At 41.0% G+C, this 16,470-nt stretch overlaps 1 protein-coding gene across 4 annotated transcripts; it reads left to right on the plus strand.

Annotated features, from left to right (window-relative positions):
• The first annotated feature begins 430 nt into the window (after positions 1–430).
• On the plus strand, positions 431–10,148 carry LOC124654547 (protein ACCELERATED CELL DEATH 6-like). 4 transcript variants are annotated; one of them, XM_047193546.1, is made up of 4 exons: positions 431–509; positions 696–2,160; positions 8,585–9,195; positions 9,306–10,148. In XM_047193546.1, the coding sequence occupies exons 2-4, from the start codon at positions 849–851 to the stop codon at positions 10,020–10,022; spliced, it is 2,640 nt and encodes an 879-aa protein (XP_047049502.1). In that variant the 5' UTR covers positions 431–509; positions 696–848; the 3' UTR covers positions 10,023–10,148. The 4 variants fall into 4 exon arrangements, with proteins under 4 accessions (XP_047049502.1, XP_047049501.1, XP_047049503.1 ...); XM_047193545.1 differs by having other exon boundaries at positions 440–509; positions 691–2,160; XM_047193547.1 differs by lacking the exon at positions 9,306–10,148 and having other exon boundaries at positions 440–509; positions 691–2,160; positions 8,544–8,648.
• The last annotated feature ends 6,322 nt before the right edge of the window (positions 10,149–16,470 follow it).

Raw genomic sequence — 16,470 nt, forward strand, 5'->3', positions numbered from 1 at the left:
GTGATTAGTATCGTTGGATTCGTATTGAAAAACACTTTTTAATGATACTGATTTCATACAAATAAATTTATCTATTTAAAATAATTTTGGTCAAATAAAAAACACGTAAAACAAAGACGATTTATTACTGGAGACTCTGGATTCTAGAGTAGGTTCAGAGCCCATGTGCAGCCATGTGTTCCGGAATACTGGCAAGCTCCGTCGGTGGACTGTGTCTAGCTCGCGCAGCGGATAACACCATGCTTGCGCGTCAGTTCGACTCGTCACCGATGGCTCGCCCGCCTCAGCGCCCGTCGATTTAAACGCGCCTCCGCTGATTCGCCCACGCCTCCGTCGACTCGCCGCCGTGCTGGCGTCCGCGCCCCTGTCGACGACGGTGAGCCGCTTTCGTCAAATCGCCGTGCCGCCCTCCACGCCAGGGCCGCCGACGGCTAGTCGCCCGCACCGCCGCGCCCGCTTCCGTCACCGACGGTTAGTCGCCCGGTCTGCACCTCCTCGGCTGAAATTAGGTGACTTTGATCCCAATTCAATCAAAATTTGTATACTGTGACACTCCAATTAGTGTAGAATGAAATTTCTTTATTGAATGAACAGAGATGCAAAACAATCAAACTACAGTAGTTGAATTGCCCACTAACTTAGCAGATATTCGTTGCATGCTTCTGAATCCTTTTTTTTTCTTTTTGGAAGGAAAGTGTCCGTTTGCTGAAGCAAAGTCAGAGACTGGCTTCTCTTCTTAAAGTTAGAGGAGCCAGATCCGATTAAGAGTGCATCGAGATAGGAGTAGCTAGGGAGCACAACCAACCTCATACACTGCATCCAACTATCAAACCACAAAGCTCAGGGAGATGGCAAGCAACGATGGAGAAGAAGCTGCTGCTGGCAACATCAATCCCCTGCTGCTGGCATCGGCGCGCGTAGGCTCCAGAGAGGCGTTGGACTTCCTTTTCCAGCGAGAAGACGCACAAGATCCACCAATGATGAATCCTACCGAAGAGTTTTTTGAGCTTCTAGCGAAAGCCAACAGAGAAATTGGGGTGCCAGCTCCTCTTGATGCTGAACTGGGCATGGACCTCCAGCCTACTTTGCTTGCAGCAGGAGCGCTCCTCCAGGGCATCGCTGCTGATGGGAATACTGCACTACATGTGGTCGCCAGCAATGGCGATGACCAGGATTTCTTGAAGTCTGCCCGCATAATCTGCGGCAGGGACAGGAGGCTCCTGTTAACGAAGAATCACAATGGTGACACACCCTTGGATTGTGCTCGCAGAGCTGGGAACCCCCAAATGGTGTCTTATCTCATTGATTTAGCTGGACGTGAAGCTGCACCTCGTGACATCAATCCCCTGCTGCTATTATCGGTGCGCAATGGCTCCTCAGAGGCCCTGGGTTTCCTTTTCCAACGAGAAGACCGACAAAATCCGCAGTTGTTGATTCCTACTGATGAATTTTGTGGATGTCTACGAGGAATTAGGATGCCAGATCCTCCTGATGCTGAACTGGGCGTCGACCACCAGCGAGCTTCGCTTGCAGCAGGAGCACTCCTCAAGGGCGTCACTCCTGATGGGGATACCGCGCTACATGCGGTCGTCGGCAAAGGGGATGGCCCAGATTTCCTGAAGTGTGCTGACACAATCTGTGCCAGGGACTGGGACCTCCTGTTTGCGAAGAATCATAATGGCGACACACCCTTGCATTGTGCTGCTCGAGCTGGAAACACCGAAATGGTATCTCGACTTATTGCTCTAGCTGGGCTTGGAGCTGGAGGTGAGCGTCCCAACTGGAAGATCAAGCTCTTGAGAATGGAAAATAAGCGTCATGAGACAGCCTTGCACGAGGCTATCCGAATAGAAAACGGTAGAATCCTGGGTCCTAAGGACAGAGAAGCTTTGTTTCAAGCTGACCGCGCAACAGATGAAAAGATTAAAATTTTTGTGGACCAACAAACAGGAATGACTATAGTCAAGCAGCTAATGGGTGCTGATCCCCAATTGGCTAATTATCCCGCTAACGGCATTTCACCATTGTACCTTGCCATCTTCCTGGATAAGGATTCCATTGCACTGACTCTATATCAAGAGAGTGGTGGCAATCTCTCCTATTCCGGAGCAGATGGACAAAATGCCTTGCATCTTGCTCTTCTTCGGGACAGAGACAAAGGTACCCCCTAAATGCATCTGTTTTTATGCTTGGCACATATGTTTGTATATTATTTTTCACCAACTACATATTTTTGTACATTAGAGTAGTTTTACCAATAAATCGCCACAGTTCAGAAAATCCAATTAGTGTTAATTCAGTTCACTTACATCCGATTGAGCTTTTTTAAGATTTTACCAAATTGATATTGGCGGTCAATTTGATGTGATCCAATGGCTACTGCCACTTATAAAGTATACCTTTTGCAATCAAGGTTTTAATCTGAGCCGCTGGTAAGCTGGTTGAAAGAGCTTACTTTTGCCTTCACACAAATAATGCTCGTAAGATTAGTTTCTTTTGAAAGAGCTTACTTCTGCCGCACCAACAATGTGTTTTACCAGTGGTGTCATGTTGGTGGTGTGGTGGATACACGCCACCGGTGGCAAAAACGCAACGCAACTACTAACCATATTTGTACTAACCATATTTGTACTAGTGAAAGTACAATAATATACTACCTCTGTTTCATAGAATAAGGCTTATATTTCTTTGGAAAAATCAAGCTAAGTAAAGTTTAACCAAGATTTTAGAAAAAACTATTAAGAACCACGATATTATGTAGATATCATATGAAAATAATTTCATGATAAATCTAATGGTGTTGAGTTTGGATTGTACATGCTAACATTTTTTCTAAAAACTTGGTCAAACTTTACTTAGCTTGACTTTTCTACAAAGATATAGGCCTTATTCTAAGAAATGGAGGTAGTATTGATTTTTAATTACTTGAGGATTCACATGTGTATTTTTTGTACAGAAATGATTAGTATATTTTGATTATTTTTATATTTAATTTGGCGTTTGTTGTAATAACAATATAAAACTAAATTTTCTATTAACCTGCCATGCTGTAAAAAAAGAAAATAAACAAATTTAACATACTTTAGTGGACTAAGTAATGTATGTGTGATACACTTTAGTAAGAATGATCATGTATAGTATATACGAAAGTCATTATATTTGAAAAGGAGAGAACATTGAATATGAAAAACTATTCCCTTCCAATCTTGTGTTACACTTAGTACTCACTAGTAAGCTTGCACGTGCAACGCACGACCTCTAACTAATGCTTGATTCTATAAATAAATTACATATGGTACAACTGGTAAGATGGTGTAAGTGTTATCTCTTCCCAATCAAGAAGATGGCAAACAGACCAAATTGTTTTGTTTAGTCTGTTTTCTTTATTGCTTCGTCTATGCTCTAACAGATGTTAATTCTCTCGTGTTGCAATTGAATATTCACCACCTAGAGTGAAAGTACTCATGATGCTTTTTATTATAGTGTAGACGTCAATATGTGAAATATATGAAATAGAATATGGTGTGTGTGCTTTCTCTTTGCTCTAACAGATTTTTCCAAAACCACACCTTTGAGTGTTATCAAATCAACCTTTTCTTTAGGGAATTTATAGTAGGAAAAGCTCCTACAAGTGATACCTATATTATACAAGTTATTACATATGTACAAGTGGTAACACAGGGGTGTTCATAGAGATTATAAATGAAGACTATCAAGTGAGCTCGTCTTTATAAAGCCAAAACCAGGCTTGCTTCATCAATCTAACTCTCTCAAATAATTTATTGTTTCTTGTCTTCCACCACCGCTTGGTGACCCAAAGTTCACTGAAAAGAGGTGAATGTCACCTGCTAGCAGTGTCTTGCATCATATGAACTGTGTAGGCAACGTCAGGATTTAGTTGCAGAGCACTAAACAATGTGTGTGTAGGGTATTTACCTGCAAATCTTATTTTGATACAGTAAAATATGTTAGGCCCATATACGCCTGAGTCAATTCAAATCTGCTATATGTGACTTAAAGAACATTGAAGACGAATAATACCTTTTTTTTTTGGAAAATATGCATAATACCTCGTTCTGGCAAACACACATATGATTAAGCAAGCAACACACTACTATGCTCAAGTTTCAGTTCAGCTTGACCACCAATCAATAAATAGGTATATATGTGAAATAGAAAATAGCCACATTTACACAGCGATTGAGAAAGAAAAAAAGCCAGAAAATGAGAAAATGGCAACGTAGGAGCGAAATATATTTAGCATCTGGAGAAAATTGTCGGCATTTCAAAATTCAAACCATGCAGTTATGAAGTGAGTCCCTTCAGGCTATACCTAGATGCATGTAGTGTCAATTAGATTTAAAGTAAGGCAAATTGTTAACAAGACATTTTCAGGGGATACAAACAACTCTTTGAGACAATAAGTGCCACAATGAAAGCTTCGGAAGTTTAAATCCTTACACTACATGAGAATCCCGGTGCACAATTTTTTTGTTACAGTTCAAATAAATCATAGGTCTGATTTTACTTGAGTTTAATATACCATTCACAAGCCCCGATTCGAGCTAGCAGTCTTGATTACTGCTATACGCCTATATCCAACATGAAGCATTCACTGGCACAATACAGTTAAGTCTCTTATTGACATAGCTTCAATTTCCAAATAGAATCCATGAATACAAAAGTATAAAAAACATTTCAGATAAGATACGATTTCCTGCCAACCTGAAATGCACAAGATTGACAAATAGAAGTGCAAAAGCAAATCTTTCAGATTCCTAAATACTGTACAGTTTCCAGGTTCCATCCTGCAGTTTTGAGATAGTAAGTGACATATAAAATATGTTCTGGCGAAGAAAGAATGGCATAAATACAAAGGAGTAGCATGCATAGTGAAAATAATAATGTACAAAAAATAAATGAGTATATGGTTTTTATTTTTCTTCTCCAACTACATAGAATCGTGGCCATTATTTGTGCTACAAAGCCACATACTAACCCAGCAAAAATGGAAGAACACTGATACTGTACCTGATAATGCAGAATACAACTGATTTCATAAACGAAATTGTGCATCTCCTATGGTTTGATATGATCTGAAATTAACCAAACATAATACACAAGCACATCTCCTCTTGAGCTCGTGCACAACAAGGTTAAAAGGACACCTGGTTTCATCTAGCACAAGATCTAATCCTTCATCCTATGATCTGAAATTAACCAAACATCATACACAAGCACATCTCCTCTTGAGCTCGTGCACAGCAAGGTTAAAAGGACACCTGGTATCAACAATTCATGGAACACGTCTAGTATCCTCTGGTTAAAATAGCCGGCTATAGCTGATAGCCGCGATTTTTTTTGAAGCTATGAAAGGCTATAGCCGGGCTATAGCGGGCTATAGCCATATAGCCGATTTGCTAAATAATGAAAAAAAATTGGGCAGCATATAGTCATATATATATCAATAATTCACAAATTAATAACATAATAACATCTTCACATAGGAGATACACATAATAGTTCACACATAGTTAAATACATAGTTTTGTCCAAATATTACAACATTATTACGTAGTTTAGGACATAGTTATGCTTGTCGCTCGGCTTGGTGGCTATTTCGCCAAGCAAATGGGCCGTCGACTGAAATTTTTGGTCCAAAATTTTGGGCCCATTGAGCGGGAAGTTAGCGGCTATGCGGCTAAATTAAGGCTAAATAGCCTTAGCCGGGCTATTAGCGGCTATTTCTGTTTTAGCCTCTAAAGCCTCTAGCTATAGCCGCAGGCCTCGCCAAAGGCTATAGCCGGCTTTTTAAACAGAGCTAGTATCACTGGAAACCTGACAACTTCAAAAGAACCATGTTGGAGTACCCAAACCTGCAAGGGAGTGTGATCTAAACATTTCATTGTTGAAAATAAAGGTCCCAAAAGAAAGGAATTTTAGTTTGTAACAAATATATTCGCCGTTATATTCTCTTCTACCTGATCAACTCCACTTTTCTCAAGAAATAATTCTGAAGGTAGTATTCAATTAGAAGGCTACATGCATGTAATAATTTTGACAAATTTAGTAATCTGGATCGAGATAGAAATATGCATCCCACAAGGAACTCATAAATAGAGAAGCAGTAATAGTATTGCATCAGCTTGTTAAACAGGAACTAAAGGCCATCCCTTGATTAAGATGACGCAAGGCATCCTATGGAATAATTGAGTGGAGAAACTAAATTTTGCTAGATAAATACAGAGAGCATAATTCTTGAAGTAGGGTTAATATTGTACCGTGCTTCAGTTAAAGGGAAAGCTTAAGCATGAAACTGATCACACTCTCGTTTGTGCAACTTCTGCCCCTTTATCCTTTTTCCCTCTCGGCAAGAATAACCGAACCTCATAGTTTAGCTATATATATGCCATGAATAACAAAACAAGTTGAGTAATATAAAGCCGAATGATACATATTAACTAATGGACGTTTACATATACCTTTTTGCTAGGGGATTTTGTGTGGAATCGCTGCTCACAAGATAAGAAAAAGTGAACCGAGAACAAATATAATTATAAGGCAGTGGTTTCTTGGGATTTCGGTGCAATCATCGCTGACAAGAGAAAGAACAAACTAAGTTCACTTAAAAGAAATCGTTGATGTTCAGAAGAAAACAAAACTGCTAGCTATCTCATCAACAGGTTATTCTACGAAGCTTGTCGATTTGGAAAAACTGATTGGTGTTTCTGTCGTTGACAGGAACACATCTATGGTCTGGGATCTGGGTTATAGGTCAGGATGCACCCCCATAAGGATTCTAATTTGACTGAAACAATATTTATAAATATCCGAACTGCTTTAGTGGCAGAGACAAACCTATTGAGCACAAATTCATGCGAGCGCATGAAAGTTCCAGGAAAGTCATAATGACAAAATGCATCTATTTGAAATAATAATACGTGCATGAAATGAAAGTTCCAAGAACCAAATAGAAACAATATATATACTGAAAAACCAAGTCTACATGGAGAAAACATATATTAGGTGCCTCCATGTCAGAAGAATTAAACAGATGTAGGGTTGCATAAGCAATAACCTGGGAATCTAAACTAAGAAAAGAAGTAAACTTTGGACCAATGTTACCTTGGAAAAAATGTAGCAATGTAAAGTCTTGAACTTTCCGGACCGAGCAAGTGTCAGCAAACACACACATCACGGCACAAACAAGCTATTAAAGTGGAACAATAAATAAAGAAGATTCTATAAAAGCTAATGTTCCAATTATTATTTTCGTCATAATATATTTTTAGACTAATTGATGATATGTCAGACCCGTGTGATATTCCCAAAAATTCAATACACATCATGCATCTCCCATGCTAAATATTTTTTGTTTGATCTAGTCACAACCAGATGAGGAAGTAATTTTGCATTGCACTAATATTAGAACAGAATGGAGTACTCTCCTAGCAGAGATGGTTCTACCTGGCCTTTCAGAGTAACATACAGGAAACCTTGGATGTCAATAATATTTTTAGCCCAAAGGCACCGTGGACTCTTTCACTCTATTTTCAAATCTATCTAATCTGAATCTCTAACAGAAGTAACATTGCGTTGCTTATTGCATACGCATAAAACGCATGGGAAGACAAGGGGCATTACCCGTGTGTCTGAAAACTGTAAGACAACAGCAGAGCAGTAGTTTCAGTATCCGTAGCAGCCGGGGCAGAGGCGACCTGCAGAGTGCGAGTCCGCAGAAGAGGACGGTAGGAATGCGGTATGTTGGTGCACGACGACGGGGCGTGGACGGTGGCGTGTTGGAGGACCTTAACTGTGTCCTCGACGGGTGTAGCGGAGGGCAACAATGCGGCGTGCGGACGATGACTGGGAAGACGGCGACACTGGGGCAAGCCGCCAAAGATGTGCGCGACTGCGACTCCCACGATTCAGGCAGCGATGCGTCAGGGGGACGGGCGGCGCGGCCTTGGGGATGCGGAGCAGATGTCGGGGATGCATAAGGAGCAGGCCAGCGTCCTCGGGCGGCGGCGTTGGGGATGCAAGGCCACTCGTGGTTTAGGGTGGCGCTCCAGTGAGGGGAGGGCGTCCTCGCATCGGGCGGCGTCTGGGACGGGGCGCAGGGCAACCGGCGACCGTCGCAGATTTTGGAGCGGGAGCAGCGCGGCGGCGGTTGGTGATTTGGAGGACTCGTCTTCGTCTACAGAAAACTGCTACAGACGTGGGGACTCGGGAGTCGGGACACATCGAGCGAGCGGAGTCCGCCAGTCCGCCTGACGGACAATTTCATCCTGAACGTTGATCGTATTGTTGCAAGGCCAAGATTAGTTGGATCACCACCCTCTCTCTCTTTTTATATTAGTGGAGATAAAGCTGGATTCACTGTTGATCAATCGACGGCATGGATCGAGTTCTCCTCTTACTTCTACATAGGTAAGTGGAGTGGCGCGTCTCAAAACATCTCGCTTTCTTGGATATAAATGCTCAGTTATGCAATCCTATTGAGATTCAGATAATTGCAACAAGATAAAATACATGCATTGCAGGCTTGTCTGATTCACTAACACCAAAGGCATATTATCCACAGTGATGGTAGAGCTCCTACTGGATTGGAACAAGGATCTTACTATGCAAGTGGACAAAGATGGGAGTACGCCACTTCATTTTTCTTCATCGATTTTCTACTGGACGTACTTATTTCTGCGTATTCAACTCCTCCCAAGACCCCCTTGGTGTTTTTTTCACTGGTTTCCCTGGATTTATTCATGGACACTTGAGAAAGTATACAAAGCGAACCCTGCAGCACTATATCAGGCAGACAAGAACGGATTCTTTCCCATACATGTGGCTGCCTCTGTAGGTGGCAAAGGAAACATCCAATTTTTCCTTCGGGAGTGTCGGGATAGTGCCGGATTGCGCGACGCCACAGGAAAGACGTTCCTTCATGTTGCCATTGAGAAAAGAAGATTTGACATAGTCTCATATGCATGTCGAAATCCAACTTTACCTTGGATTCTGAATATGCAAGACAGTGATGGGAACACTGCACTGCACTTAGCTATCAAGGCTGGGAGCTTTAGGATGTTCTGTGCTCTGTTTGGCAATCGGAAGGTGAATTTGAATCTAACAAATAACAAAGGAGAAACTCCCCGTGATTTATCCCGAAGTAAGCTTCCAAGTGGAATGTATTATGTTCAGGTAATACATTCTCTGTTTTACTTTTCAGTTTTCCCATTGTTGAGTAAAATAAATCATTCATGGCACATTTTTTGTTGGTACTCATATATTCCTGCGTGTTTTTCTTCCAGAATTCTGAAAATAGAATATACCATGCCTTGTGGTCTGTTAGGGCGAACCACAGTGGCCTCCGCGGTGATACGGCTGAGGAAAAGTACAGTCGCCGTACAAACCCTGAGAAAGAGGAAAAAGAATCAGAGAAGCTAAAAGCTATAACACAATCGTTTATGGTTGCTTCAGTCCTAATAGCAACTATGGCATTCACTGCAACTTTTGCCATACCTGGAGGTTACAGAGCCGATGATCATACAAATGGAGGTACGCCAACGCTTGCTGGGGGATATATTTTTGATGCGTTCATGATGGCCACCGCATTAGCTTTCATCGTCTCCTTACTAGCTACCGTAGGGTTCATGTATGCGGGAATTCCCATGATCAACTTGAGCACGCGCAAAATCTACCTAGGCACATCCGTGCTTCTCATGACCGGTTCAGTCGTATGCATGTCTATTGCTTTTGCACTGGGTGTGTATATGATGCTAGCTCCGGTTGCTTGGAACACCGCTGTTGCAATTTGTGTAGTTACTCCTCTCGCATTTGTAGCTAGAGAGATCGAATCTCTTATAAAATCCGCAATTCTTGTGCGACCGTTGGTGATTAGGAAAGGGCTGTTCCTAGGAGTAGTACAATTACTATATTGGAACATTTTCCGTATGGCCACTACACTTTGGCCGTTCGTAGTTATCTTTGGTTGGGGCGGGTTGGCAAGGATCCACCACGGCCGGTAAACAATACGTAAATATTTGCTTCTCCAGAAATGGTGTTGAGTTTGGAAGACTGGTTGAATTTGTTGTAATACGTAATCCTTGTCACAATATGTTCCTGAATAGAGGTGCATGTGCTCTGCACCTATGCAGGTCTTGTAACATTTCTCTTTCATCACAAATTCAAGACCTAGTTAAATATTCCACTGGTTTATGATTGTTTTTCTTGACTCCGTACCAGTTGTAGCGCTCTTGTGTATACTTGCTTTCCACGTGCACATGTATATGTGATGACTTTTGCCTCCTGGAAATACCAAGTTGCATATTCTAAAATTCCTGACATAGTATCAGTTATGGCGTTTTCTCTAGTACAACCTCTCCCCACCCACCTGTTGAAAATATAAGCAAAATACCATATGAATTAATTCAAAATAATACTTGATAAATCATGACTACATAAAAATCAGATAAACTAATCATGCAGATGAACAAACAATATCTAAACAAGTTAAACCAAACGCATGTACTCTGAACAGCAGAACTAAAAACTCTAGTAAGATCTGAAACATGGAAGAGAGAAACACGTATGATCTAGCATTGGCAGTAGCAGCAGTAGTGATGTTGGCGGTGGTGGCAGCAGCATCGACGTTGTCTCACATGTTGAGATTACCGAAGAGGTTGTTCGGGAAGAAGTCGTCGTCCAGGAACTAGTCGTCAGACGAGGTCGTGTTGCTAGTAGTCGTGTACAAACGCTCTCCAAAAACCTGATTGCCTTTCACCCGTACAGATCCACGAGAGGCGGAGATTAAAGTTATATATTTTGCTATCACATAGTCTACTCGTGTTGCTTAGCGTAAATTATTGGTGCACATAAGTGAGTTATAGTATGTTGTTTTTGTGCATGGCAAATCAAACATTAGGTTTATTTTGCATCTATTCAAGCCAATATCTTAAAAGTTTTTAACCGTATATTTACCCCCTTTCTATGTAGGCAACATCTGAGTCCTTTCAGATGTGCTATATATACGGATTTGCTAATTCCAAGTCGCCTGGTTTTTAATAGATCTCAGTCACGTATCCTACCGTTCAGCTTTTGTTCTAAGATTCGTGCGAATGAAGCCCGCTAGCATGTTTTTGTTGGCTGCCTGCTGTGGGCTGCGTGTTTCTTTTTTCCGGTTGTGGGCTGCCTATTATTTTTGGGCCGCTTTTTTTTTGTCTGGACTGTAGTATGGGCTGCTGTTTGTTGTTGTGGGCTGCCTATTATTTCGGGCCGTTTTTTTTTTGCCTGGCCTGTAGTACGGGCTGCTATTTTTTGTTGCTTTTCGCTTTTTTTTGGCTGTGTTTGCTTTCTAGCTTTTTTTTTATTTGGTACGTGATGAGTTGTGGATTTTTTTTATTTCCTGATGGGTTGCCTAGATTTTTTGTGTTTGTACTTTTTAGTGAAAATATTTGAATTTTCCCCTAGATTTGTTTGTATTTGTTAGCAATGCCTATTTTTTCTAATTTTTTTTATTGTATGGATGTTATTGCTAACACAAGGGACATATAATCGAATTAACATTTTGATAGGTTAGTTCTATTTGAGTTGATTTTACTAATTGATGTGAAGCTTTTGGACTATACTCAGGTTAACTAGGTTTTTATTTTTTTACTACTAAATTAGCAAATTTTTTTTTGCTTTGAGTATTGCAACTCTTTTTTTCCCAAGTGCATATCCATTGTTTTATAATTGGGGAGATTTTGCTTCTTTTGGATAAACTTTTAGTTGCATGTTGGTCGCAAATGGTAAAAACGGTTGCAACTGTCTTAAAACATGCTTTTCAGTTGCATGCGGGGTGCAACTGAGGTTTTTTTTCAGTTGCATTTTGCATGTGGGTCGTAAATGGCGGAACTTGGATAACCGATTTTTGCAATTGGGTTACACCTCAGTTGCAATGGGGTTGCAATTGGGTTAAAAAACTCAGTTTCACGTGCGTAGCAACTAGTGGTTTTTTAATCTTAGTTTCATGTGGGTCGTGAATCGGGTATTAAAACCTAAGTTGCATGTCGGTTGCAACTGACATTTCTTTTTCCATTTTTGCATTCTATGTTTGTTAGTTGCATGTGGGGGTACACTATCTAAACCAGGAAGTTAGATTCGGCGATGCCCCTCCCCTTTCGGGGGGCATTCCGATTTCCCTAGTATCATCATTTTTGCCGCGCGAATTCAGATTGAGTTTAAGGAAATGAAGTTAATTAAATTTTCAAAATCACTGACTCAAGCCCATTGTCGAATCCTACTCAAGCAATTGTCGAATCCTACTTAGCCGAAAAGGGGTACTTATGTATTGCGGAACGGGCCAATCTGGTCTTTCATAATAAAGAGATGGTTTTTAATCTTAGTTTCATGTGCGTCGTAACTGGGTATTAAAACCTAAGTTGCATGTCGGTTGCAACTGACATTTCTTTTTCCGTTGCATTCTATGTTTGTTAGTTGCATGTGGGGGTACAACTGAGGTTTTTTCGATTGCATTGCATGTGGGGTTGTAAATGGCGCAACTTGGATAAACCCTCGCCGCAGCTTAAAACCTCAGTTTCATGTGGGTCGTAACTGGGTTGCAAACCCTAAGTTGCATGTCGGTTGAAACTTAGGTTTTTCCCGTTGCATGTGTTTCGTAAGTGGGGGTAGCTACATCTTACATTTCTTACTTGCATGTTGGTCGCAACTATGATAAACCTTAGTTCCATGTGTGTTGCAACTAGGGTGTTAAACATCAGTTGCATGTTGGTCGAAACTTTGTCAAGTGTGTCGTACCTGAGACTGAGGTTCGCAACTATGATAAACCTTAGTTCCATGTGTGTTGCAACTAGGGTGTTAAACATCAGTTGCATGTTGGTCGAAACTTTGTCAAGTGTGTCGTACCTGAGACTGAGGTTTTTTCCGTTTCATGGGTGTTAGAACCCTCAATTTTTGCATGTGGGTTGCAATTGACTTTTTTTCAATTCCTTATTTTGCGTCAAAAGTGAGGTACATCTAGTGGTTAAAACCTCAGTTTCATGTGGGTCGTAACTGGGTTGCAAACCCTAAGTTGCATGTCGGCTGAAACTTAGGTTTTTCCCGTTGCATGTGTTTCGTAAGTGGGGGTAGCTACATCTTACATTTCTTACTTGCATGTTGGTCGCAACTATGATAAACCTTAGTTCCATGTGTGTTGCAACTAGGGTGTTAAACATCAGTTGCATGTTGGTCGAAACTTTGTCAAGTGTGTCGTACCCGAGACCGAGGTTTTTCCGTTTCATGGGTGTTAGAACCCTCAAATTTTGCATGTGGGTTGCAATTGACTTTTTTTCAATTCCTTATTTTGCGTCAAAAGTGAGGTACATCTAGTGGTTAAAACCTCAGTTTCATGTGGGTCGTAACTGGGTTGCAAACCCTAAGTTGCATGTCGGTTGAAACTTAGGTTTTTCCCGTTGCATGTGTTTCGTAAGTGGGGGTAGCTACATCTTACATTTCTTACTTGCATGTTGGTCGCAACTATGATAAACCTTAGTTCCATGTGTGTTGCAACTAGGGTGTTAAACATCAGTTGCATGTTGGTCGAAACTTTGTCAAGTGTGTCGTACCTGAGACTGAGGTTTTTTCCGTTTCATGGGTGTTAGAACCCTCAATTTTTGCATGTGGGTTGCAATTGACTTTTTTTCAATTCCTTATTTTGCGTCAAAAGTGAGGTACATCTAGTGGTTAAAACCTCAGTTTCATGTGGGTTGTAACTGGGTTGCAAACCCTAAGTTGCATGTCGGCTGAAACTTAGGTTTTTTCCGTTGCATGTGTTTCGTAAGTGGGGGTAGCTACATCTTACATTTCTTACTTGCATGTTGGTCGCAACTATGATAAACCTTAGTTCCATGTGTGTTGCAACTAGGGTGTTAAATATCAGTTGCATGTTGGTCGAAACTTTGTCAAGTGTGTCGTACCTGAGACTGAGGTTTTTTCCGTTTCATGGGTGTTAGAACCCTCAATTTTTTGCATGTGGGTTGCAATTGACTTTTTTTCAATTCCTTATTTTGCGTCAAAAGTGAGGTACATCTAGTGGTTAAAACCTCAGTTTCATGTGGGTCGTAACTGGGTTGCAAACCCTAAGTTGCATGTCGGCTGAAACTTAGGTTTTTTCCGTTGCATGTGTTTCGTAAGTGGGGGTAGCTACATCTTACATTTCTTACTTGCATGTTGGTCGCAACTATGATAAACCTTTAGTTCCATGTGTGTTGCAACTAGGGTGTTAAACATCAGTTGCATGTTGGTCGAAACTTTGTCAAGTGTGTCGTACCTGAGACTGAGGTTTTTTCCGTTTCATGGGTGTTAGAACCCTCAAATTTTTGCATGTGGGTTGCAATTGACTTTTTTTCAATTCCTTATTTTGCGTCAAAAGTGAGGTACATCTAGTGGTTAAAACCTCGGTTTCATGTGGGTTGTAATCGGGTTGCAAACCCTAAGTTGCATGTCGGCCGAAACTTAGGGTTTTTCCGTTGCATGTGTTTCGTAAGTGGGGTAGCTACATCTTACATTTCTTACTTGCATGTTGGTCGCAACTATGATAAACCTTTAGTTCCATGTGTGTTGCAACTAGGGTGTTAAACATCAGTTGCATGTTGGTCGAAACTTTGTCAAGTGTGTCGTACCTGAGACTGAGGTTTTTTCCGTTTCATGGGTGTTAGAACCCTCAATTTTTTGCATGTGGGTTGCAATTGACTTTTTTTCAATTCCTTATTTTGCGTCAAAAGTGAGGTACATCTAGTGGTTAAAACCTCAGTTTCATGTGGGTCAGTAATCGGGTTGCAAACCCTAAGTTGCATGTCGGCCGAAACTTAGGTTTTTCCGTTGCATGTGTTTCGTAAGTGGGGGTAGCTACATCTTACATTTCTTACTTGCATGTTGGTCGCAACTATGATAAACCTTTAGTTCCATGTGTGTTGCAACTAGGGTGTTAAACATCAGTTGCATGTTGGTCGAAACTTTGTCAAGTGTGTCGTACCTGAGACTGAGGTTTTTTCCGTTTCATGGGTGTTAGAACCCTCAAATTTTTGCATGTGGGTTGCAATTGACTTTTTTTCAATTCCTTATTTTGCGTCAAAAGTGAGGTACATCTAGTGGTTAAAACCTCGGCTTCATGTGGGTCGTAATCGGGTTGCAAACCCTAAGTTGCATGTCGAGCTGAAACTTAGGTTTTTCCGTTGCATGTGTTTCGTAAGTGGGGGTAGCTACATCTTACATTTCTTACTTGCATGTTGGTCGCAACTATGATAAACCTTTAGTTCCATGTGTGTTGCAACTAGGGTGTTAAACATCAGCTTGCATGTTGGTCGAAACTTTGTCAAGTGTGTCGTACCTGAGACTGAGGTTTTTTCCGTTTCATGGGTGTTAGAACCCTCAATTTTTTGCATGTGGGTTGCAATTGACTTTTTTTCAATTCCTTATTTTGCGTCAAAAGTGAGGTACATCTAGTGGTTAAAACCTCGGCTTCATGTGGGTTGTAATCGGGTTGCAAACCCTAAGTTGCATGTCGCTGAAACTTAGGGTTTTTCCGTTGCATGTGTTTCGTAAGTGGGGGTAGCTACATCTTACATTTCTTACTTGCATGTTGGTCGCAACTATGATAAACCTTAGTTCCATGTGTGTTGCAACTAGGGTGTTAAACATCAGTTGCATGTTGGTCGAAACTTTGTCAAGTGTGTCGAAATTTTTTCCGTTTCATGGGTGTTAGAACCCTCAATTTTGCATGTGGGTTGCAATTGACTTTTTTTCAGTTTCTTATTTGCGTCAAAAGTGAGCTACCTCTGCATTTCTATGTGGAGTTGCAACTGGGTTAAACCTAACTTGCAATTTTTGGGTCGCAGCTATGTTAAAACCAAACAATATCATGTGTGTTGCAACTGGGAGGGGTAAACCTATGTTGCATGTGTGGTGCAATTTTTGGATCCTCATTTTGCATGTGTGTTCCAACTTATGTTAAAACAATACAATATAATGCTATTGATTGCACATTGCGTTTATTTGAAAAAAAAATTAGGTTCCGGATGGATTGAAACTGATATTTTCCAACGGTACCGCTTTTTTAGTAGTTTTCTTTTTTTAGCTATATCTTTTTTTTCTACTTTTTTTTTGTATAAGTGGTATGTGGGATCAAGCTTTCTTCACACATGACCAACAAAAATGGGTCATTTTATCAATGGTTGTACATTTTTCGTTTTAAACAATAAAGTAGTCATTTATCAAAAATAGGTGTACTCCTTTTTTAATTTTTGTCAGTATTGTGGGCCAGCCTGTCATTGTGCCATTTTTGAAAAACTAAACCAGGGGATAGCGGTAGCCGTAGCATTTTGCATCCAAGTCCAAAACTCCGGATAAGCAGAGACAGAGACAGAGACAGAGGTGGAAGAGGGGGGGTCATCGCAACGGGGGCGGCGACCAGGGGCGAGGCCAGCTACTCCGGTC

The sequence above is a fragment of the Lolium rigidum genome, chromosome 5, assembly GCF_022539505.1.
Source record: "Lolium rigidum isolate FL_2022 chromosome 5, APGP_CSIRO_Lrig_0.1, whole genome shotgun sequence".
Lineage (NCBI taxonomy): Eukaryota > Viridiplantae > Streptophyta > Magnoliopsida > Poales > Poaceae > Lolium > Lolium rigidum.